General features: G+C 40.5%; 1 protein-coding gene across 1 annotated transcript in view; it reads right to left on the bottom strand.

Annotated features, from left to right (window-relative positions):
* The window catches only part of LOC124852592 (B-cell receptor CD22-like), a 483,032-nt gene that overhangs the window by 399,110 nt on the left and 59,548 nt on the right, over nt 1-24,374 (bottom strand). Inside the window, exon 6 of the mRNA XM_047341613.1 lies at nt 22,144-22,404. Within this exon, the coding sequence (XP_047197569.1) occupies nt 22,144-22,404 (261 nt within the window). The remainder of the gene's footprint in view (nt 1-22,143; nt 22,405-24,374) is intronic.

Below are 24,374 nucleotides of genomic sequence, written 5' to 3'. Positions count from 1 at the left end.
TTGTCAGTACTACAGTAGCATCCTGTAAGAGTTCAATGTGCCCATGCAGAAAAAAAAAAAGTATTTAAAGACACATAGTTATGGTACAATGCATTATCTCAAATACTCCAGCAGATGGTGCTGTTAGTGAAATACTGTAGATTAAACTCACACATTGACGGAGAGAGCGAAATCCTCATGTCCTTTAACAGCACAGAAAACTCTGTCTGCACTAAAGAAATCGAATAAGATGCTCCTTCCTAATCATCTTCTTGTTGATTCTTTTGTACCAGGACGTAGTTCAGATGATCAGGAAGACGACAACTGCTCTGGACACTGAGCTCTGCATGGCTAGAAGAGTCACTCTTCACTGATCTGCTCACTCCCCACATGCAAATCTGTGTGAAAATAAGGAATTCATTTTAGTCCAAACTGACAAACACACACATGCATATAAAAGTGCACAGACACACTCAAGTGAACCAAACAAGATGTAGGAAATAAATGAACGAATGTTCAGATGTAAATGTTACCCAGACAGACAGAGTGACTCCAGCTGAACCAGTTAAACCTGTGCAGGTTGGTTTGTTGTGAACCTGAATCCTGTACACAGCCGAGTCGCTCTCGTCGTGGGTTAGAGACTTCAGAGGCACTTCTGTTTCCACAGAGATACTCCACACACCTGAATATCCCGACTGGGGTCCTTAGATCAACGTGAATCCCATTACTCTCTTTGAATGAACCAGAAAGTTTCCTGAACTGTAGTATCATGGTTAGTAGATGTGGATGGGTATGTGTAGGTACAGGTAATGTCCATCAAGCTGATCCTCTGACGGCACAGATCTCAGTAGAAGTGTAACTCACATCCCAGCCATTCTCACACTGTACCACTGTAACACAGAGAATCAGATTCATAACGACACCAGAGAACACTTAGTTTACTTTTTACTTTCTGTAGAAAAGAAACAGCATTTCCATGAGCAGCATTCCATAGCATTTCAACTGATGACTCCACACACTGATGACAATTCCTGCATCGAGAGGAGAGGACCTCAGTCATGATGATAACAATAATAATAATTATAATAATAATAAGTTGCAGACTCTTTAATATTTTTTGAGCTTCTAGACGATAGAAACTTCTCTAAACAAAGATACAAACAATACTGATGATAATTCCTTCATATATTTTCTTTCTCTGCATCACTTTACAGGTGGTGGATCTGAAAATGAATGAATGGTTCATTTATATTTTTACTTTCTTTCTCAAATTCACTTCAGTAACTAGAAGTCCGAGTGTAAAATAGAGTGACAACATGAATGTAGACGTACAGTACCTGTCACAGTGAGAAGGAAGGACAACAAATCCACTCGCTGCTGCAGTTACACTCATAGTAGCTGCTGCCTCGTCTGTGACTTCAAACAATAAAAACATCCACAGATAAATAATGTGCACAAGATGAAACTCAGTCACATCACAGACACGTCTACCCACAACACAGAAGAGTCTGAGAATAAAGACAGATTCTGAAAGAGAAAGATAAATTTAAACTGATAAACACACCCAACTTCCTTTCTTTACACTCACCTGCATCCTGAGCCTGATGGTGTTAAATTAAACTGTGGAGCCAACGAGTGTGAGAAACAACTTTAGTGGCTGTTCATACCAAACCTGCATCATCCACATCACAACATCTCACTGACACAAGAAAGACAAACCAAGGAGACTTGAGAGAAACTGGGATGTTTTATCTCACCTGTTCAGTGTCTCACAAGATGCAATAAAGATTCACATGAAAAAGACAAATTAAAGAAAGATTTAAAATTGAACTGGAAAATAAACTGCCATTAATACTGCTGGAGCCATTTTATTTTAGAACATTTTGACTATAGCTGACCAGCTGGAGACTAATACCAGCCAGTGACGCTACATACAGCGGAATGAGGTCAATGGAACCAAAGGATTTAGAGACAAAGACGTTGCAGAGAAACAGTTTTTCAACCACACGCCCCAAGTTTGTTGGATTTTCTATACTCAATGCTTGTTATTTTGCTACTTTGAACTTGGACATAATTTAATTACTATACGCTAAGCTACCAGTTGACTTGAACTAGACGCTCAGGCCACCTCAAATACACACATTCACACGCAAGTGTAGCCCACACTAGAAAAGCAGCAAAATACATTCTAAGGCTGCACACATATTGTATAAGTGCTATAGAGAAAGAGATTGTACACTTTGTATAACACTGTAGTGGCTCATTGGGTGACCTGCTGTGACATTTTCTAGCCAGTAGGGGGCGGTACCCAGTCATCCTCTCTGGTGAATCTACTCTGTGGAGAGTTTGTTTACCTGTCTGCATCCTGTCGGCCATTTTGCTGCTCAAGCTACAAGCACACTACCTGCTTTGCTCAGACTCTGTTATATCGCGGTGGAAGCAGAGGTCACCCTGCTGACCTGTTGGAAGGTGCAGGGATTCTTACTTATTCAACGCTCAGGTTTTTGGTGAGAGACGAATTCCTCCGTGCCAGAGAGACATCCACCAAGAACCAAGACTCCAGTTAACTGGATGTCGAGCCAACATGCAGATCTTTGAGAGAGATTCAGACTCTATATGTTCCTCTTCACCCACGGCAGGGACAGACACTGTACAAAGACGGACTGGGCCCCACCATCAATCCACCAGTTTGACATTTAAGACTGACTCACGGACGTTGAAGGGACTTTTATGTGCACACTTTTTTTAATTTTATTTATTTTTGTTTATTATTTTAAAATTTATGCTGTATTGTAAGTGTCAAACAAACTTGAACTGCAGGTTATGTGTTCTAATATGTCTATTCAAAGTAATCCCGTGTTAATTCTCAAGTACGTATATTCAAGTCCAGGGCTCCTGTTTACCTAGTGTCTCTGATCCTGCTCCACATTTACACTTTCTAGTGTAACCAAGTGGTCACACAAGCATTCATCCACCTCGTCTCTGCAACGACCCGCAAGCAGTTCAACTTCACGGAAGAAGACACAAATGGACACTGACGTGACGCTCATATTTTCTGTCCGACTGCATTTTCTTCTGTTAAAAAAAAGGTTTAAATACATAAAGAAATACCATATATATGTAGTACCTGTCCTCCAGATATGTACACTTTAAATTTCCAAAACCATTAGTTATTTAAATGTTTTTGCTTTTTAAAGTGTCAAAATATCATGTAGCAAAGCAAAGCATTTGCATTATATTTCCATCATAGTATACAAACAAATCTTGTCCGATGATGTCCTTTATGAAATATCATGGAAGTACCATCAAGAAAGGACCAATTTGGGACTTGATGTTGAAACTATCTGTAAAGACAGGAAGTTGCATCATAAACCATTTGCCAAGGACCCATGGAAGCAGCAACAGGTTTGTAACTCTCTCTCTCAAATTTGGAAAAATAACCTTTTTCACAGTTGAGAAGTGTAGTCACACATTTGACTCTGAAAAAAACTATGAAATCGTTATTTCTAAAATAAATAATTTGATTAGAAATGTCATAGTGACCTTTTTGTGCTGACCTAGTTTGTTTTCTTTAGGTGGCCAATTCTGTGGCTGTAAATTTTGGACTGAACTAGAAAAATATCAAGTGGTGCCACCAAATGTGGTGCGAGCATTGCAGAGTGTTTCTACATGATAGACACATGTCCTAGATTGGGAGTTTTGGGGCTTTTAAATTCAATAAATGATTTATATACATAAAGTACTTTATTTTAGTATTATTTGGAAAATATTTCATGCAATTAGAGTATTTTTTTTCTAATATTTCAGAAACAACGGTTTATGTTTAATTTTGTACAATATCATGAATAAACCCCAAAAATGTAACATAATTTTATCTCAAGTTATTATGAATTTATTAGTAATTTATTCTTTATTTGTGAGCAGAGAACCTTGCTCAGAGAAGAGAAAGGTATGTTAAAACATTTTTAAAATGAAAATCCATGTAACAAAGCAAACATGAAGCATATTGCTCTTATGTGTTTTTCATTACTGACGAAATGCATATTTGCATTTAAAATGTTCATCTATCATTAGTCCAAAAATAACTTATTGATTTATGGCATGACATTACATATCTTTTTCAGTTACGAGAGAAATAAAACAGCAGGGAGATTCCATATGCCAAGTCAAGTGAGTTGACAGAGAGAAAGAATCAGAGAGAGAACTGAGGGCTGCATCCAGAGCTTACAGAGAAAGTCAAAATATGGCAACGCTGTGTGAGACCCACGCTACTGCCTCCTGGAGAACATCCCACCAGCTCTGGTTGATGTAGATGTAGCACAAGAGCAGCTAAGTTTAATGAAATGTTTGTTCACAACAACGTGGTGCTGCACTTAAATGTTCTTGGATGAGATTTTATAAAAAATGTTTAGGAAATGTTTGTGTTCATGAAATTCTATGAAATTCTAATAAAATCTGGTTTAAGTCAAATTTTTGTATGGAATTTATTGTTTATTGATCTTTTAAATGACAGGAGGTTTTCATATCATTTGGAGCGAATTACCGATGTTGAAGTAATTAATACCAAGACCTGTATTAAATTTAAAGTAAAATATAAAATTTCTGTGGCTGAAATATTAATCACTGATACAGTTTGCTTCAATGAATGGTATTTTTAAAACATTTTATAAATTTTATGCACTTTATCGAAACATAAGTCTGTTAAATCTATATTTAATAAGGGGACGGTGACATTATAGAACAAAATATGAGATCATTATTTACAAAAACTCTAAAGAAATGCACATTTGTTACTAATGACTTTATATTATTGAGAAATTGTTAAAAAAATGTAAGCATATAAAGGAAATCACCTCATTTTAAGATAAATTACGGTCGCACCACATGACATTTTTAAGGCCACAGCCAATTCATCTAGATCAAAACACGAAAATCAAATAATTTGACATTTTTATATGATTTTATGTACAATAATATCTTTAATGTTTGAATAATTAGAATAGATATTATTTTTTTTTGTATTTTAAAATTGGCCTGTTGAAAATCCTTACACGTCATTGACCCAAATATGTGCGTGTTGGAAGTCTCGTATGGCGTCTGACTGGCTTTATTATGAAAAGGACGAACGAAAGACAGAACAAATACTGGAAGTGAGATTAAAATATAGTAAGAGTTTCAAAACAAAAGCAAATGAGCTTCACATTTAATATAAAAACAAAAATATATGAAGAGAATAAAAAACAACTTTTAATAATCCCTAAAGAAAATTTGCTTTGTTGCAAAACTGTACATCACAAAGTTAGAAAAGAGGAAGTTGTGAGTGAACAACAAATGAAATAAACAAGACTATAAATATGAATAATGTTGTGAAGAAAAAGAAAAAGTATAATTAACATCAGTCTCTCTAAAGTGCAGCAAACAAACTAATTATGTTACTAAAATTACCAAAACTAATATTATAATAATGAACTAATAATCCTAATGAAGAATAAGGATAATATATCACTGTGCAACTTATAAACCTGGATCAAGCAGCAGTACAACATTATTCTGCTCAGAATAAACATTCGAGCCTGCACCTGGAGAGAGACGTCAGAGGAAAATGGCCGCCAGGTGAACATGATGGATTAAAACACACCTAACTCCTTCTTCTTCTTCACGCGTGTTTAACACGTGATGTGAGAAATACCACAAAACACTAAAGTGAAATCAATGGGCCTGATGCAAACTTTGAACAGACACCAGAGGCAACACAGCTCATCTGGTGTCAGCAGTTCACTTTGTGTTAACGGTCACATTCAAGGCGTTCATCACGTAAGTAGCAGCTCACATCCACATGAGATTATTTTATGAATAGAAAAAAGTTAATTACAAGTTTACAGTTTGTCGACCGTCTGACACACACCGCAGATATTTTCATGTTTGAAGCTGCAAGTTATAAAATGTTTGATATTTTTCATTCAGGCTAAATGTGGTGTTTTTAACAACTTCTACAAGTTGCTGATATATTTCAGATAAAACAGTCATCAAGTCAATTTTGTATCCATTAGCTGTCAAGACAAGTCACTTAAAACTGAACATTCACTTCAACAATGATGCTGGAGTCTGACTGTCACCAAAGTAGGATCCATCCTGTGGGGACCATGAACATGGATGAACTTCTATTCAAATCCATCCCGCAGCTGTTGAGATATTTCCCATCGGGACCAAGGTGATTTCAGACGTTGGTCTAAACAGCAGGAGGTTTTTTGACTGTGCTGTACAATGCAGCGCGATCCTCTCCAGTGTCCTGACCTCTGGTCCTGAAAGGAGATAAAACAAATAAATGATCAGGAGGTCAAGGAGACGTAGCATTAAAGGAGACAAATTGAGTTTCAAAGTTCTGCAAAAGTTAAAAAGCCCAAAGTCTGAGCTCCCTTCTGTAAAACGAGCTCTTCTGCCCCACAGAAAACATGAAGCCCTGAAACACCTCACCAGTAGTCCCGCCCGTACTCTGCATCATCGGCAGAAGCCAGGCTGTATAAACGTGAGTATGGGCAGTATTTAAACGTAAAACAGTGGGTGCTGGAACACATTGTGTTATGAAGTGTTAGCAGCGAGGTCATTCTTGGCGTTCTCGTGGGAAAACATCTCGAGGTAGATGATGTGGGTTAAATAATGTATGTTGAATGCTTCAATACAGGCTGAATGTCACAGTCTCAAGCCTGGCCGCCTGGAACAGCAGCTTCTAACACCAGCATCTGTAGAGAACTTTAGAATCCATTGTGTCACTGTTTCTTTTAAAACAGTCGCTGCTGATTGGGGAACACCCTGACACACCCACCAAACGAGCCCACGCTGCACACGGGTTCAAACAAACATGTCAAGCCTCACCACGAAACTAGCTAAACTATAAGAAATGTTTGAGATTGAATGTGTCCCCGTAAAGTTAGGAGGGAGGATTTCCTACACTCACAGGAAGTGGTTAACCAATCATACCAGAGTGGGCCGGGTGACCAATCAGAGCAGACTGGGCATTATCAGGAGGGGGGGAGGAGGTCAAAGAGACAGGAGCTAAAACCAAGTGTTTGAGACAGAGGCTGAAAAGAGGAGCTGCAGCAATAGACAGTCTGAGGAAAAGTGATGTTTTCTGAACATTAAACATTTTAAAGTCAAGACTAATTAAAATGATCAAACTGAATATGAGCAGAATATGTCTCTTTAACAAATACACATTTTTAAACAAAACAAGAAAATGAAAGTGTAAAAACAAATGACTTCTATAGATATATCTCTGTTTATGATGTTTTGTGGTGTTAGTGAGGATAATGGTCCTGAATGAAGAGCTGCTCTACCTCTGGGCAGATCTGTTAAAGTTGACAGAAGCGCACGCAACCTCCTCCGCCTCCCCTTGTGTTTGCTGGGTTCAGCTGATCCGACGGAGTAGATGGGATCCGTCTGTCTCTTCATGAAGTGGACACTGGCATAGTGAAGGTCATAAGTAGTTTTCCTCAGACTGATTGGGTAGACGCTGCAAACACAAATTTGCTTTTGAATCTTGTACATGTGGCAGTATGGACACCGCAGTCCAACTATCGCAGCTATTAATTTATTTAACCGCCTCCTTCTACACCAGACGTGTTTTGTTGACAGGGAACATGTAAGCCCTACTAAAAACCAAAAGGAGGGAAGGTTCTCTCAGTCTTGTTCCGACAGCAACGATATAACTCTCCGTCTCTCCGATGCACCACGCCCTACTCATCGACACTCAATGCCACACAGCTATCTCTCCCAAACTCGCAACACAATTACCTCAAATTCACGAAATGGGCAACATACTCACTAAATACAGATAAGGAAAGAACACGACTGCTCTGTGATCAACCTTAATTATAGAGCTGCATCCACACGCAGCCAACACTGACTCTATTTGTCCCAACGACACAGACTAACAACGCAGTCTCACACACACTTAGTCTCAGACAGAACAACGCAAATCAAATGTGTTACACAGCCACACCCAATGGTGATCTGCTCCACATTACAGTGCTCCACACTAAAGATATCTGAACCAATCAATACAATCTTTCACAAACTTCCACAAGATTTAAAGCAGCACATGTTACAACTCAACAAACTTAGAGCAGCATCAAGTGTCATAGTTCAGCAAAGTGTTGAACAAACCGCACAGTGCCAGAAAATTATAACACTCAGCGATTTGCTTAAAATGGATAGATTACCAGAAGGAAATTCAAACACCAGATGATTGTTTTTACAATGGCAGTTTTGACTGTGATTTTAATAACTAGTTTTTAATCTTCACATGACAGAGTAGTGGTTTGATATGGAGAAATAGTGGCGCTTGGAAAGGATTACGCTGGAACTGTGTGTCTCACCTGCTCACCGTGGTCAAGTCTTGTCCCCAGGATCAGCAGATTGCTGAGAGTTTCTCTTTCTTCTGATCAATTGAACCAAATAACAAACAATATACATAATAATTGGAGTTGGATTTAATTTAACAGGACAGATTTTCAGAATTCATCGTGACAAAGCTTTAGTGAAAACAGATTTGCTCTACCTGATCAGTAGGAACACGGAGAGTGAGAGTCACAGAGAGGGAAAACCGCAGCGGCTGATCCAATGAGTGCTGATCTCCCATGATCCAGGTGAAACTATGATGAAATAACTTTTACTTTATCATTTCAAGAAATCACAATACTCAAAGGTGCAGGATGAAATATTTACAAAAACAACTTTTTGTCATGTTTGCTAACTCAGTTCCGATGTTCTGACTGAATATAAAGACAGTTTCTTTTCTAATAAAATGTGTGAAGAGCACTGTTCAGAGTAGCCTGTTTGTGGGCGTGTTTTAAACCAGCACGAGCCTCTGTTCCCTGCTGGGAGGTGTATGTGACGTGTGTGCACAGGAGCAGGGTTTGTTTTCACCACTGTCTGTCTGCTGAGAGCTGTTTGCTCGTTATACGAATGTGCACAGTGAAGGAAATATCTTTCAAGTTTACTGAGGATGGTGAAAGCTTTATGGATGTTTTAACAGATGCTGGGTGGATTCCTCTTTGTGCTGCTGATGGTCTGACTGTGAATATTTATGGGGCAGAAGTCAAACGACCCATATCTGCACATTTAAAATGTAATGGACAAAGAATGGGATGGATTCAATTTCTCTTCACTTACTGTACTTTAATCGTCCAGAAAAATTATTAGCAATAAAATTGTTGACCTAGTTTTTGTGTCATGTGCTTCATGATTCTCAGCTGACGACCTCAATGGTCAGTTTGCCAGGTGATGCTGTTGGTCAGTTAGTATCGTTCATGTGCAATATGATGGGCTTGATATACAGGTGTGACACATCTGGAAATCCTGAGTATTGATGGTTTGAGGTTCTGGTGCAATGAAAAGGAGGGGGGGGGGTGTAGGCTGTAAAAGTCAGAGAGCTAAAATCACTGCAGGTCAGATTCACTGAGCTGCCCTCCATTATCTCACCAGAGGGACTCACTGACACAGTGGGAACTTTTGGAGCATCTGAAGGATAGTTTATATTAACACACAGGATGAGAATACAATCAAAACACTGTCTGTATTATTTGTTAAAAGTAAAAATTTCAATTCTTTCCACATTATTGTAGCTTCATGAGGAGGAGTAAACTCACACAATGTAGGGAGAATGGAAACGTCATGTCCTTCTATAGCACAGTGATAGCTGTCTTCAGCATTAAAGTGTCGGAGGTGAAAGTACTTTTTTCGGCCCAACAAGTTCAATGTTATTGTACCAAACGTAGGGAAGATGATCAGGTAGCTGACACCTGCTGTGATAGGGTCAGCTCTGTCCAGGTAGAATATGGATTGGCTGTTGATCTCCTCACATGTACCTGGAGCTGAGGGGGGCTGTGGAACAAACATGTTATTTTATTTCAACATACACACTAACATTTCAAAACTGACTCTAATGTAAATGTTACCTGTACAGACAGAGTGACTCCAGCTGAAACCTGCTAAACCTCTAGGGTTGGTTTGCTGTGAACCTGAACTTGTACACAGCTGAGTCAGCCTCTCTCTAGGTTAGAGATTCTCAGAGGCACTTGTTGTTTTCACAGAGACACTCCACACGACCTGAATACCCGGATCAGTCCTTAGATCAACGTGAACTTAATACTCGCTTGAATGGAACTAGAAAGTTTCCTGAACTGTAGTATCATGGTAAGTCCACCTGAATGGGTATGTAGGTACAGGTAATGTCCATTGTTGATCCTCTGAAGGCACAGATCTCAGTAGAAGTGTAACTCACATCCCAGTCATTCTGACTCTTACCACTGAAACACAGAGCACATCAGAGAATCAGAAGATAAACTTATACATTTATAAAACTAACTCCATGTATTTTCCAGAATCAACAGTCGGCAGAGCCATTTTAAGATGATGACGATGCTGGGTGATGAGGGAAACTTTCTCAGTTCACAAAAACACAGGGAAGTTCCCTTAGACTTCAGTGAGGGAGAAGACACTGTTGGAGAGGTGTGAGGAATGAGGGATCTTGTAGTTGCTCTTATAATGGAGCAAACTGGCCAATATGGAGGAAATGATCTGTGTCTTTTATGCAGAGTCGTCCTAATGTCAGGCCTGGAAAACCTTGTAGGGATTAAAGGTACAGCACTCAAGTGGTTTGAGTCTTCTTTAACAGATCGGAGTTTCTCTGTCCACCTGGGTGAATACTCCTCGGGGAAGGCCCCACTTACATGTGGGGTACCTCAAGGATCCGTTCTAGGCCCTGTCCTTTTCTCTCTATATATGCTGCCCCTAGCCTCAATTTTTGAAAAATATAATGTCTCCTTTCATTGCTTTGCAGACGACATTCAAATATACTTGCCCCTGAACCAAAAAACTATCACTGCAGCCCCTCTTTGATTGCTTAAATGACGTAAAATCATGGATGGACTCAAACTTCCTCAAATTAAACAACAATAAAACTGAGGTTATCATATTTGGACAATCAGAACTGCAAGATATGGTCAATCTTGGGCCGTTGGCTTCTTATACTCACTCCACTGTAAAGAGTCTTGGTGTTCTTTTTGACAGGGCTTTTAATCGTCAGAGGTAGCTTTTTTCAACTTCGACAAATAGCAAAGGTAAAGCCCTACCTACCACAAAAAGACCTAGAGAGAATTATCCACGCATTTATAACCTCCCGTCTGGATTATTGTAATTCCCTGTATGTAGGCTTAGACAAATCATCCATTAAACGCCTGCAGCTAGTCCAAAATGCTGCTGCTCGCCTGCTGACTAGGACAAAAAAGAGAGACCATATCACACCCACGTTGCGCCTCCTACACTGGCTTCCTGTTTGTCACAGGATCGTTTTTAAAATCTCACTTTTAACTTTTAAATCTCTTAACGGACTGGCACCGTCTTACTTATCGGAACTTCTCTTTATGCACACTCCAGTTAGGGAACTGAGATCAGCAACGCAACTGCTCCTTGACAAACCTCAGACAAGGCTAGTAACCAGAGGTGATCGCGCCTTCGCAGTAGCCGACCCAAACCTGTGGAGCAACCTATCACTTCACATCAGCTCTGCCCCGTCTTTAACAAACTTCAAATCGCTACTAAAAACACACCTGTTCTCCCAGGCTTTCTGCTCGAGTTGAGTGTGTTTCATCGCAGCTGATTTTATTTCTCTCATCATATATCTTTTATTTTATTTCATTTATTTATTTATGTTTTATCTTATTTTACATTAATAATTGTATTTTATTTGTATTACTTGCACTATAATGTATTACCTTTTTACTGTCCCTTTGTTGTACCATTACTCCTGTAAAGCACTTTGGTCAACCAAGTTGTTTTTAAATGTGCTATACAAATAAAATTGACATTGACATTGACATGAGCTCGACCAATCCTGAGTCAGCGTCAGCTGTCAATCATGAAGTTTAATCTACTTTTCATTTCATCCAATAACAAATTAAAACCAAACTTATGAGAAACATGAACAATAGAGTGTGATAAGAACGACCTAAAATGACACAAACCGTCTTTGAGAAAAATGTATTTGACTTTTTAGATTGGTCCATGTCCTTCCCACTAACATGGAGGAGGCAGGATGTATGTTCTATACTGCAGCCAGCCACCAGGGGGAAATCAAGATGCTTTGGATTCACTTCTTGGGACCAGTAATGACTTCAATCTATATTTACACAAGCAGAATACTAGTACTAGTACTACACTAGTTTGTCAGTACTGACAGTAGTATCCCAAGAGTTCAATGTGCCCATGCAGAAAAAAGTATTTAAAGACACATGAAGTTATGGTACAATGCATTATCTCAAATACTCCAGCAGATGGTGCTGTTAGTGAAATACTGTAGATTAAACTCACACATTGACGGAGAGCGGAAATCCTCGTGTCCTTTAACAGCACAGAAAACTCTGTCTGCAGAATTAAAGAAACCTGAATAAGATGCTCCTTCAATCATCTTCTGTTGATTCTTGTACCAGACGTAGTTCAGATGATCAGGAAGACGACAACTGCTCTGACACCTGAGCTCTGCATGGTTAGAAGAGTCACCCTTCACTGATCTGCTCACCTCCACATGCAAATCTGTGTGTGAAAATAAGGAATTCATTTTAGTCCAAACTGACAACACACACATGCATATAAAAGTGCACAGACACACTCAAGTGAACCAAACAAGATGTAGGAAATAAATGAATGAATGTTCAGATGTAAATGTTACCTGTGACAGACAGAGTGACTCCAGCTGAACCAGTTAAACTCCCAGTAGGTTGGTTTGTTGTGAACCTGAACTTGTACACAGCTGAGTCGCTCTCTGTCAGGTTAGAGATTCTCAGAGTGCACTTGTTGTTTCCACAGAGATACTCCACACGACCTGAATACTCCGGATCAGTCCTTAGATCAACGTAAATCCCATTACTCTCTTGAATGAACCAGAAAGTTTCCTGAACTGTAGTATCATGGTTATTAAATGTGGATGGGTATGTGTAGGTACAGTTAATGTCCACTGTTGATCCTCTGAAGGCACAGATCTCAGTAGAAGTGTAACTCACATCCCAGCCATTCTCACACTGTACCACTGTAACACAGAGAATCAGATTCATAACGACACCAGAGAACACTCCTGCATCGAGAGGAGAGGAACTCAGTCATGATGATAATAATAATAATAATAATAATAATAATAATAATTAACATAATAATAATAATAATAATAATAAGTTGCAGACTCTTTAATACTTTGAGCTCTAGACGATAGAAACTTCTAAACAAAGATACAAAATAATACTGATGATAATTCCTTCATATTTTTTCTTTCTGCATCACTTTACAGGTGGTGATCTGAAAATGAATGAATGGTTCATTTATATTTTTACTTTCTTTCTCAAACTCACTTCAGGTGAATCAGAAGTCCGAGTGTAAAATAGAGTGAAACATGAATGTAGACGTACAGTACCTGTCACAGTGAGAAGAAGGACAACAAATCCACTCGCTGCTGCAGTTACACTCATAGTAGCTGCTGCTCTCGTCTGTGACTTCAAACAATAAAAACGTCCACAGGTAAATAATGTGCACAAGATGAAACTCAGTCACATCACAGACACGTCTACCTACAACACAGAAGAGTCTGAGAATAAAGACAGATTCTGTCAGAGAAAGATAAATTTAAACTGTTAAACACCCCCTTCCTTCCTCTTTACAGTTACATGCTTGCTGAGCCCGATGGTGTTAGATTAAACCTAAAACAAAGAAGTAACTTGTGTTTTGTACAAACTGTGAATTTCCTCATTTTACAGAGTGTGAGAAACGACTTTAGTGGCTGTTCCCACCAAGGCCTGCCCCCCCTCGATCCAGCCAGTGGACGCAGCGGTTTACTTTTCTCAACCGTCCGACACTGCACGATTGAGAAAGATGCTAATTCCGGCGTGGAGTGTGCAGCTGTGTACATGCTTCCTGTGTCCACTATGTGGCACCGGAGAACACACCCTGCACGCACTATGCTGCTGTATATCAAGAGTAGAACACGACATGAACATTCCTTGTAAACCGAAGGGTAATTAACACAAGGGTTACTTCCAGTGACCAGTAGGGGGCACAATGACTGTGACTGAATATGAAAAAAAAATATGACCCCCCCCCCTCCAGAAAATGATTATTGGTCACTCCCATTGATTGATATAAAATCTTTTAGCTGTTCTAATATTAGTTACAACTAATTACAATTTATAATATTTAGAAATTAATATTATTGTTATTTGTAACATTTTGACAGTAACATACATTACGGTTAGCGTTAGCCTAACCTGAGGCTAACTCTACACCTGGTTGAGTCTGGGAAATATTTTCAATTATGGGAGAAGAAGAACAACTTTCTTACCTTTACCTTTCGTGGCTTCCAAAGTGAGAGAATTTGTAATCTGGGTTAACCAACCCATCAAGAAAGAAAACAAAACTTTACAAACACTGCACATGTCTATATGTTTTATTTCTTCTGGTTCCGTGAGGCTGTAAAATCCACATATAAACAACAGATTCATGTTGTGTTTCTTCAGTGTTTGGTGACTGTGCTGTACACTGCAGATGAATCGTCCCCCTCTTCTTCACGTCTTGTTCTGTGAAGGGCAGAATAAAACACTCACACCCACAGTTTTTAACCTCAATAAGTGTAGTGATGAAAATGTTCACGTGTGGAGCTGCTCACCCTGTTGCACTGTCAAATCGAACAGCGCTGTATTCAGCCTCCTCCTCCTTGTCTTCCTCAGTTTCTCTCTGGGGTTGAACTCGACCTATGTTGGAGTAGATGGCATCTGCCCGGTTCTGGGTGAAGCAGACGCTGGCATAGTGGATGTCATCGTGCGGCTCTGCTGGTCGTGTGTGTGCCGCAGCTGAAATCTGGTCGTACAGTAAAATACTAGCTGGGATCAGGCTGGAATCTGTGTCTTACTCTTTAACTTGTTGGGTACTGAGAGTTTCTCTTTGTTGTGGGCCTGATCCTACTCTGCTGAATCAAACTGTGATGGCAGCAGTGATCTTGGAGCTTTCTGTTTTTCCCTGCTGGTCACCAGCTCATCTTCTTAACAGATGAACCCGGTGTCACCACCATGAAACATTTACTCTACATTTTACTCCCTAACTAGAATTACTGCCCTTCGGTTGTGCGCCTCCTCCAACCAGTGCAGTTTCAATATTCATACATTTATTTCTTGCCTCATATGAGACCATCGTGACAAAATCCAATCTGTTCATCTTTAAGTCAAAGTTTCAAGAAATTCCTTAAAGGCAGATTTGAGATATCATGTTCAAAAGGCCCAAAACATGTTGGTGTGGCCACTGTGGCCTTGAGCTTTGACCAATCAGCTAATTCATGAGTGTAAGTGAACATTTATGCCAAATTTGAAATGATTCTCTTAATTTGTTCATGAGGCTAAAAATGGTTCAGGGAGGTCACAGTCACCTTGACCTCTGACCTCCACAGTCGCCATCGGACAGACGGACAACCTGTAAACATAACGCCACCGGCCATTGGCTGTCGCCGGCACGGAGGCATAAGAGATCCAGTCAGTTTCTCCCTTATGGAGTTTAAGCTTTTTGTTAGAGTAAAGGAATATGACCTCCCAAGACATTCATGGTCTGACCCTTCTCATCAAATCACAATGATGCAGAACTCCACCGGTTAATGAGGCAGCCTTGAAGAGTGGAGATCAAGTGCTTTTAAATGAAACTATTCATTTACCTGCGCTCTGTCTTCTGGTCTCTCACCGCACTCACGTTGTTGTGTGAAGGACTTGTTTCTTCTAGATGAGAGGAAAGAAATAAACAGTTGGATGAACTAGAAAACTCCTCCAGAGAAATTTTGCATGGGTGCCGAGTGCTTGACTGCTGGTTTGAGAGAGAGAGAGAGAGAGAGAGAGAGAGAGATGTAGCAGCTAGATTCCACCCTTGAGAAACGATGTTTGTCAGCCAGTCACGATGACAGATAGAAATCATAGATCAGTTACAACCTTGGCTTCCTTCCTCTTTACATTATTAACATGCACGAACGGACAAACACCAGTAAATCCCCTTGTTAAAATGAAGAAATGTTTTGTCTGATACACGTGTAAAACTGTTCACTTGTGTAGACTGGACTTCATGAGCTCATGCACCGGTGCACGTGAGCAGTAGAGCGACACAGGAACCATCGACTGTTGGGTTAGATGGGCGGAGCCTCCCACTGTGCTCTGGTTGTGCGTTAACATGGAGTCGGAATAATCAGAAGAATCAGTTCCTGACTGAAATTCACATGAACTCCACTTCAACTCTGGAACTGATTGTTCTGATTAGTCTGATTCTACATTAAAGCACAAGTAGAACGTGGAGAGCGATCGTTTTTGTTTAAAAACGCAGTTATATGGTTGTAGCCAGAGTAAACACAACTATTCAGTTAAATCAGACTAGCTGGTTTTACAACTTCACCAGCTGTTTTTAAGTTGGAAAAATCTGACACATTTTGTTCATACAGTTTTCAAATCAAATAAATAAGTAAATATGAAGTAAATTTATTTACTTACCTTTTTCAAGTTGGATCAACTTTGTGGTCTGGGTGTATTGTGAAAACTAAAAGTCAAAGTGTTCCACATCCACAATGTCCCATGGCTGCTTTTTCATCAGTTAATAAAATCAGTCAGACAAATGTGAAATCCGTTTTTATTTAGAAAGTGCTTTAAAAAGTATTATAGACTGTTACTGTTCTTACAGTTGTGCTGTAACTTACAAAACAAGGTTTTCAATTACAACAGTCAGTCTATGACAGTGGTCAGTGCTCTCCACACTGATTGGACATTCATTCAGTTTAGACTTGTGTCCTGCACCTGAAGCTTAAAAGGACAAACTCTGATGATTGCCTTTACTGTATCAAGGCCTGGCCCCACCTGGCCCCCTTAGCAGCTCCACTGCACTGAGGCCATTACCGCCCAGGTCAACAAGTGACTTTGATCCTCTGATGTTTTCTAATCATCACATTTAGAACTGAACTTTATAAAAACCTGCTGAATTCATATTTATGTTCCTGGATGAACGGGGCGTCGCTTCTTCTGCAACAAAGAAGTTAAAACACTGTGTTACGTCGGAATCTGTGGGAGGAACTCTTCTGTCTGCAGGAGTGTGTGTGTGTGTGTGTGTGTGTGTGTGTGTGTGTGTGTGTGTGTGTGTGTGTGTGTGTGTGTGTGTGTGTGTGTGTGTTCGTCTCTGTCCCTCTTCACACAAACTGATAATCACATGTATTTAGTTATTAATCGATGATGTCGGATCATGACTCCGGATGGTTCTCTCACTTTAACCCTGATGTCCTGACTGTGTCACGTCACGTCTCGTGTTGTGTCACAGGTTTAAACATGTGTCTCATAAACTCTAAAGCGAATCAAACCAACACAAAGTAAACGTCAGTCCTGTAGGTGTCCTGATAACTTGTGATCAGTGCTGGTGTTTAATGTTAAAGTGTAAAGTGAGCGCAGGTCAGAGGAGGAGTGAGGAGGAAGCAGACTCCGACAGAGACTCTGACACAGACCGGATCTTTAACGAGTGTCTGTCCTGGAGCAGCGCTGTTACAATTATTCAGAGTCCGAGTCGCGATGCTTCTAAGAATGGAGAAATGTCCACAGCTCCAGTGCTCAGCTCTGTGCAGGAGACGTGGAGGGAGGGAGGGTACAGAGACTAGTCTAATCTCCCCACCTGATATTTAGAGTTTTTATTATATTTCAATATATTTGTTTGACAGGGAAGCTGTGCGCAAACAGGAATATAATATTCATGTATTTAAAAAAGGGCACTTTCTCTCGAGGAAGGAAAAGGGCAGTGGCTCAAGCCCCCTTTGGTGTCTATGTGTGCACATGCCAGCCTCCATCAATTCAATCTCCCTCAATTCAATCGAGCTGCACCAGAGTTCAATCACTCATAGAAACCAGTCCTCTAAATAATCCTGACTGTTTTCATCAGTCTCATAATTATAAAGAAAGTGATACAAACAGGCTCCTGGCTCCGCCCCTTTATCAGGATTCCTGCCCAAATTTGATGAGTTTGTGGAAAAATCTGTTTTTAGTTTTCTGGTGTAATTCTGCTGAAAAACAAACAAACAAATAGATAAGGAGTGAAAACAAAAGACCAAAAACATTTATATAATGTAATGGTGTGTTTTTATATTCCAGCTAACTTTAAAAACCCTGCAGTGAGTATCATCTCAGGGGGATGTTCCATTTGCCAACAATGAGAGGAGGGGGATATTTATTTCTAGTACTTTCTTATTTTTATTTAGCCAATGATTAGGCTAAATCAGTCCTAACATCTTTGTGAGATTCTTTTCAGTACTTACAAAAGGAGTAATGTTTTATGTACCTTTTATTTTCATGTGAATATGTTGTATGTCAGTATTCTGGTCTGTGAACCCCCCTGTCGCGCTGTGGTACGTGCCGCTCAGGAACCTGTCTCTCTGTCTGGGAGCTGAAAGAGAGACAGGTATGTTTACGGACTGTTCCGCTTCTAAGTGTCATTCCAACGTTTAGTGCATGTTGCTGTGACTGCTTTCTGAAAGAGCAACATAAGACAGCTGTAGTGTGTAAAGCCCAAGTCTGTCCTGTGAGGAGTGTTCAGAGTTATTTCAAAAGTTAGCGTTGCATTGTTTTCTGCTGTTTTCCTTTGAAGTGCCGCCGATTCGCGCCGCAGCACCCCGCGGCATTATGGGAGATGTAGTTTTCTTGTGGGATTTGTATAGAACGAGTGTGTAGTGCATTGTTTCTTTTCAAATGTTATTTGTGAACCCACATTAAGTCATTGTGTTTACTCTGTGATGGGTTAGACATGTGAGGCAGGGAATATTTGTTTATTTTGTCCTTTGGTTTACATTATTATTTCATGCATCCTTTACAGTAGTCTAAGAAGAGGATGTGAACTGATGCAGTCCCTGTCACATGTTGTATCAGTACAGTAAAAGAGAGCTGTGGTGTCGGAGTGATTTTGTGGTGTGTCGCAGACTCGCTACAATAAGAGAGAATCATAAAATCACAATACATAATAATTCATTATCCATGTAATAACCACATTAATATCATGTATAAGACACGAGATGAGTCACGTGGTGTTACCACAGCCTCAAAGGCTCATCACCAAGACGTCCAACATAGTTCAGACGGTAACAGCAAAAAAATCTATTTATTGCAGAAAAGACATCAACTTCAACAACAGGCCGGCAAAATGGACAAAAGAAGGAAAACCCAACACACCAACCCACAAAGGGTCGTAGGATCTGAGAATCTTCCTTCAACCTAAACCAACATCAGAACTAAAGCTCACAGAAATAAAGCTGCGGAAATTGGACGACTGGACCCATCAGAAAAGAAAAAGAAAAGAAACAACACAACAATACTCTTGCTCTGAAGGTCATGCTATACAAACTGCTGCTGCTGCAACCGGGGATGGAAAGATAGATACTTCCTGTTTCCTCTCACATACTTTCATCAACCAATCACAGTGCACCTGAGGAGAAAAGAAAACAGGAAAACATGAGTAGAAAGGAAATGTGTGGGTGTTTTCCTCTTCATTAAAAAGCGTGGTCTTTTAGTTTGAGAGCTGGACTTGCATGTTCAGATTTCGTGGTGTTTTTACTCAAAACCCTGCGCTTGCACTCACACAGCTCCTGCTGGTGCTTAGATTTGCTCTGCTTGTGCTCAAACTCTGCGCTTGCACTCAGATATTTTGTTGCTTGGACAGATTTCCTGTATTTAATAACTACACACTATGATTTCTGTAAAACTCGCTTGTACGGATGTACTCTGAAGTCGTCCATCTTGGTTATGTTTGTCACAGTGGCTCTGACCTGAGGCTTCACACCAGGTCTTCCTGCTCCTCTGTGTCTTCTGTCTGTGCTGCAGCAGCGACGTTCTCATACTCAGGACAGTTGTGTGACTGATGGGGGAGAGATGAGAAAATATTAAGCCTCACTGGACTTTATTCATGAAACCTGCATATAATCACAGTTCATTCAAAACAGTTTGAACGTTGTTGCGCCCCCTGTCCATTCGTTTGTTTGTTCATCAGCAGGATTACACAAAAACTGCTAAACTGATTTCCACAAAACTTGGTGGAAGGATGGGACATGGGCCAAGAAAGAAGTGTCAACGCACCGTGATGTCACCCATTGGTTTGTGAGCTGCCAATTTGAAGCCTCCATTTTTGACATGTTGTCCAGCGCCATCTTGGTTTTTTGAAACCAGAAGTAACCATATTTGGAGGAGAGGGGGTGGAGCCTGACTCAGGGCCCAAGGACACTGCCCGCCCACCTGAACCTGCGACCTGCACCCAGTACTAGCTGTCAATCACACGGTATCCATGCCCCAATGCCTGCGGTGCTTTATGGTCTATTTGACTCTAAATGGATCATTCACTTCACTTTCTAGACCCAGAGTCTACGTCCAATTTAATATACGGTCAATGGAAAGAACCTTTTACATTTTGGGGCATATTCAGACAAAGTAGCTGATCCAAGAAATGTTTTATCTCTTTCTCTAACATTGTGAGATGATGACAGTGATATGGAGTCATTCTTTTGGCCTCACTGTCTCTCACCTCTATCATCTCCACAGCTTCATTCGCTTCTGACTTCAAGCTCAGAGTTTTCTTCATCCTGGATCGAAAACAACAACAAACACAACATTTTACAAAATGAACTTCATAACATTGAAACTAATGTCTGAAGACATTTGAAGAAGACAGTAAAAGAGCAGAGGGTGAACTGATGGATTTGTATGTTTTACCTCGTCCACAGAGTCCAGACAAGCACTGGAACCAGCACGACCACCAGAGTCAGCCTGATGATATTCATGATTATCACTGACTTCCCTAGACAACAGACAGGAGACATTAGCAGTGTGGTTAGACTGATGACCCAGTTTGCCAGGTGATGCTGTTGGTCAGTCAGTATTGTTCATGTGCAATATGATGGGCTTGATGTACAGCTGTGACACATCTGGAAATCCTGAGTATTGATGGTTTAAGGTTCTGGTGCAATGAAAAGGAGGGGGGGTGTAGGCTGCAAAAGTCAGAGAGCTAAAATCACCTGCTCCAACAGTCAGATGTAAGGTGGCCTTACTACGTGTTCTGGGCCTCACACTGATAATTTCCACCATGTTCAGCTGTGATATCAGTGATGGTGAAGATTTGTCCTGATGCTTTTGGTGAGTCCTCGTTCTCCTTGTACCAGGTGTATTTAGCTGCTGGGTTAGCATCACTGCTGCAGGTCAGAGTCACCGAGCTGCCCTCCATGATCTCACCAGAGGGACTCACTGACACAGAGGGAGGCTTTGGAGCGTCCGGTGTAAAACATGCAAGATCATGAAATCAACTCAGAAATATTCATGAACCAAAGTGAAGAACTTTTCAATCTCTGGTTTTGATAAGTGCTTCTTAAATATAGATGATCATTATTAACCCGGGGCGCCAGCACAGACAGAAGCAGGTACTGAGGGTTTTGTTTTCAGCCCGTGTGTGTGAATGTACAAAATAACTCAACACATGAACCAAACTTACTGAATATTATAGTGAATATTAACTTTTCAGCTGATCGGTCAAAGGTCAGAGGTCAAGATGAGCAAAGATTTGACCCAAAAGACACATTTTCCAAGATATTTCCACAAATAGCAGAGAGACTAAATCATATACTGATCAGAACATTATTCCCCATCATATAATGGATAGATGACTTATGAGTAATGTCACAAAGAAGTTAGAGATTTACATCATGCATCCTTAAAACTGCCTATCTGCTGTATTCCTGCCTCTAATAGGACTATAGAGACGACCTTAAGCTTATATACACTGAAAAATAATCTATGATCATATGATGGGAATGTCGTCACTATGAGTTTAGAAAATGACGTCATATAGTGTAGCTATGCAACAACAGATGTTTTCACCCCAGTCCGTTTGTTTGTTGGTTGTTGATTTTAAGCAAGATTACACAAAAACTACTGAGTCGATTAGCATGAAACTTGAAGGTAGGATGAGGTACGGGTCAGGGAAGAACTCAGGAAAGTTTGGTGTGAATCCAGATAAGGGGGCGGACCCAGGAACTTTCTATAAGATTGCGAGACAGTGCTGGGTTTCATGGATATGTGGATGTTTTCTACTCACACTGGACGTCTAATTGTAGAGACGTGGAGTTGATCCGTCCGTACTGATTCTCAGACTTGCAGGAGTAGACCCCGCTGTCCCCAGAGCTGATGGAGGAGAGACGATAAACGCCCTCTGGTCCTTGAAGCAGAGTTCGGTTCTCCTTGTACCAGGTGTAATTAGCTGCTGGGTTAGCATCACTGCTGCAGGTCAGAGTCACCGAGCTGCCCTCCATGATCTCACCAGAGGGACTCACTGACACAGAGGGAGGCTTTGGAGCGTCTGTATGTGTGAAAACAGAATGATGATAACAGATGACAGACAATGTGTTTAATATTTGGGGACATATATGATATGATGTGTTAAAGTCAAAGGTGCTCAGGTGAATGGAGGCACTGAGTTACAACAGCAAGGTTGTTAAACTGACACAGGTAAATTCTTCTTGTTGTTAATGAGAGGTTTTTTTCAATGATTTCCTGTTGCACTACTGTTTCCAGACTCCCCTGAATGTCCACAGATTTCCAAACCATAGTCCAGTTTGTAACATGGACTTAAACGTGACATATTCTGACCCTTTTCCACAATTAAACAGAGTTTCTACCTAATAAAACGTGTGAAGAGCCCTGTTCAGAGTGGCCTGTTTGTGGGCGTGTCTCTTAAAATGTTAATGAGCCACTGCTCCCCCTGCTGGGAGGTGTATGTGTGACGTGTGCACAGGAGCAGGGTTTTGTTTTCACCACTGTCTGTCTGCTGAGAGCTGTTTGCTCGTCACGTGAATGTGCACAGTGAAGAAAATATCTTTCAAGTTTACTGAGGATGGTGAAAGCTTTATGGATGATTTAACAGACGCTGGGTGGATTCCTCTTTGTGCTGCTGATGGTCTGACTGTGAATATTTATGGGGCAGAAGTCAAACGACCCATATCTGCACATTTAAAATGTAATGGACAAAGAATGGGAAAGTTTCAACATATCTTCACTTCATAACCTGTGTTTCACTCACATGTCACAGTAATAGAGATGTTTGCTGAACTCCTTCCCAGCTCATTCTCAGCTGTGCAGTAATACTCTCCAGAGTCTGATGACCGGATGGAGCTGAGGACAAATTGTGTCTCTTCACTGAGAGGTTGAACTGTTTCATCTCCACTTCTCTTGTACCAGGTGTATTTAGCTGCTGGGTTAGCATCACTGCTGCAGGTCACAGTCACTGAGCTGCCCTCCATGATCTCACCAGAGGGACTCGCTGACACAGTGGGAACCTTTGGAGCATCTGAAGGATAGTTTATATTAACACACAGGATGAGAATACAATCAAAACACTGTCTGTATTATTTGTTAAAAGGTTACATTTAAATTATTTCCATATTATTGTAGCTTCATGAGGAGGCGTAAACTCACCCAATGTAGGAGAATGGAAACGATGTCCTTCTATAGCACAGTGATAGCTGTCTTCAGCATTAAAGTGTTGGAGGTGAAAGTATTTTTTTCGTCCAACAAGTTCATTGTTATTGTACCAAACGTAGGAAAGATGATCAGGGAGCTGACACCTGCTGTGACAGGTCAGCTCTGTCCAGGTAGAATATGGATTGGCTGTTGATCTCCTCACATGTACCTGGAGCTGAGGGTCTGTGAACAAACATGTTATTTTATTTCAACATACACATTAACATTTCAAACTGCCTCTAATGTAAATGTTACCTGTGACAGACAGAGTGACTCCAGCTGAACCAGTTAAACTCCCAGTAGGTTGGTTTGTTGTGAACCTGAACTTGTACACAGCTGAGTCGCTCTCTGTCAGGTTAGAGATTCTCAGAGTGCACTTGTTGTTTTCACAGAGATACTCCACACGACCTGAATACTCCGGATCAGTCCTTAGATCAACGTGAATCCCATTACTCTCTTGAATGAACCAGAAAGTTTCCTGAACTGTAGTATCATGGTTATTAAATGTGGATGGGTATGTGTAGGTACAGGTAATGTCCACTGTTGATCCTCTGACGGCACAGATCTCAGTAGAAGTGTAACTCACATCCCAGCCATTCTCACACTGTACCACTGTAACACAGAGAATCAGATTCATAACGACACCAGAGAACACTTAGTTTACTTTTTACTTTCTGTAGAAAAGAAACACATTTCCATGAGCAGCATTCCATAGCATTTCAACTGATGACTCCACACACTGATGACAATTCCTGCATCGAGAGGAGAGGACCTCAGTCATGATGATAACAATAATAATAATTATAATAA

Source organism: Hippoglossus stenolepis, chromosome 2 (genome assembly GCF_022539355.2).
Source record: "Hippoglossus stenolepis isolate QCI-W04-F060 chromosome 2, HSTE1.2, whole genome shotgun sequence".
Classification (NCBI taxonomy): Eukaryota; Metazoa; Chordata; class Actinopteri; order Pleuronectiformes; family Pleuronectidae; genus Hippoglossus; species Hippoglossus stenolepis.
This window is presented reverse-complemented; position numbering and strand designations above follow the sequence as displayed.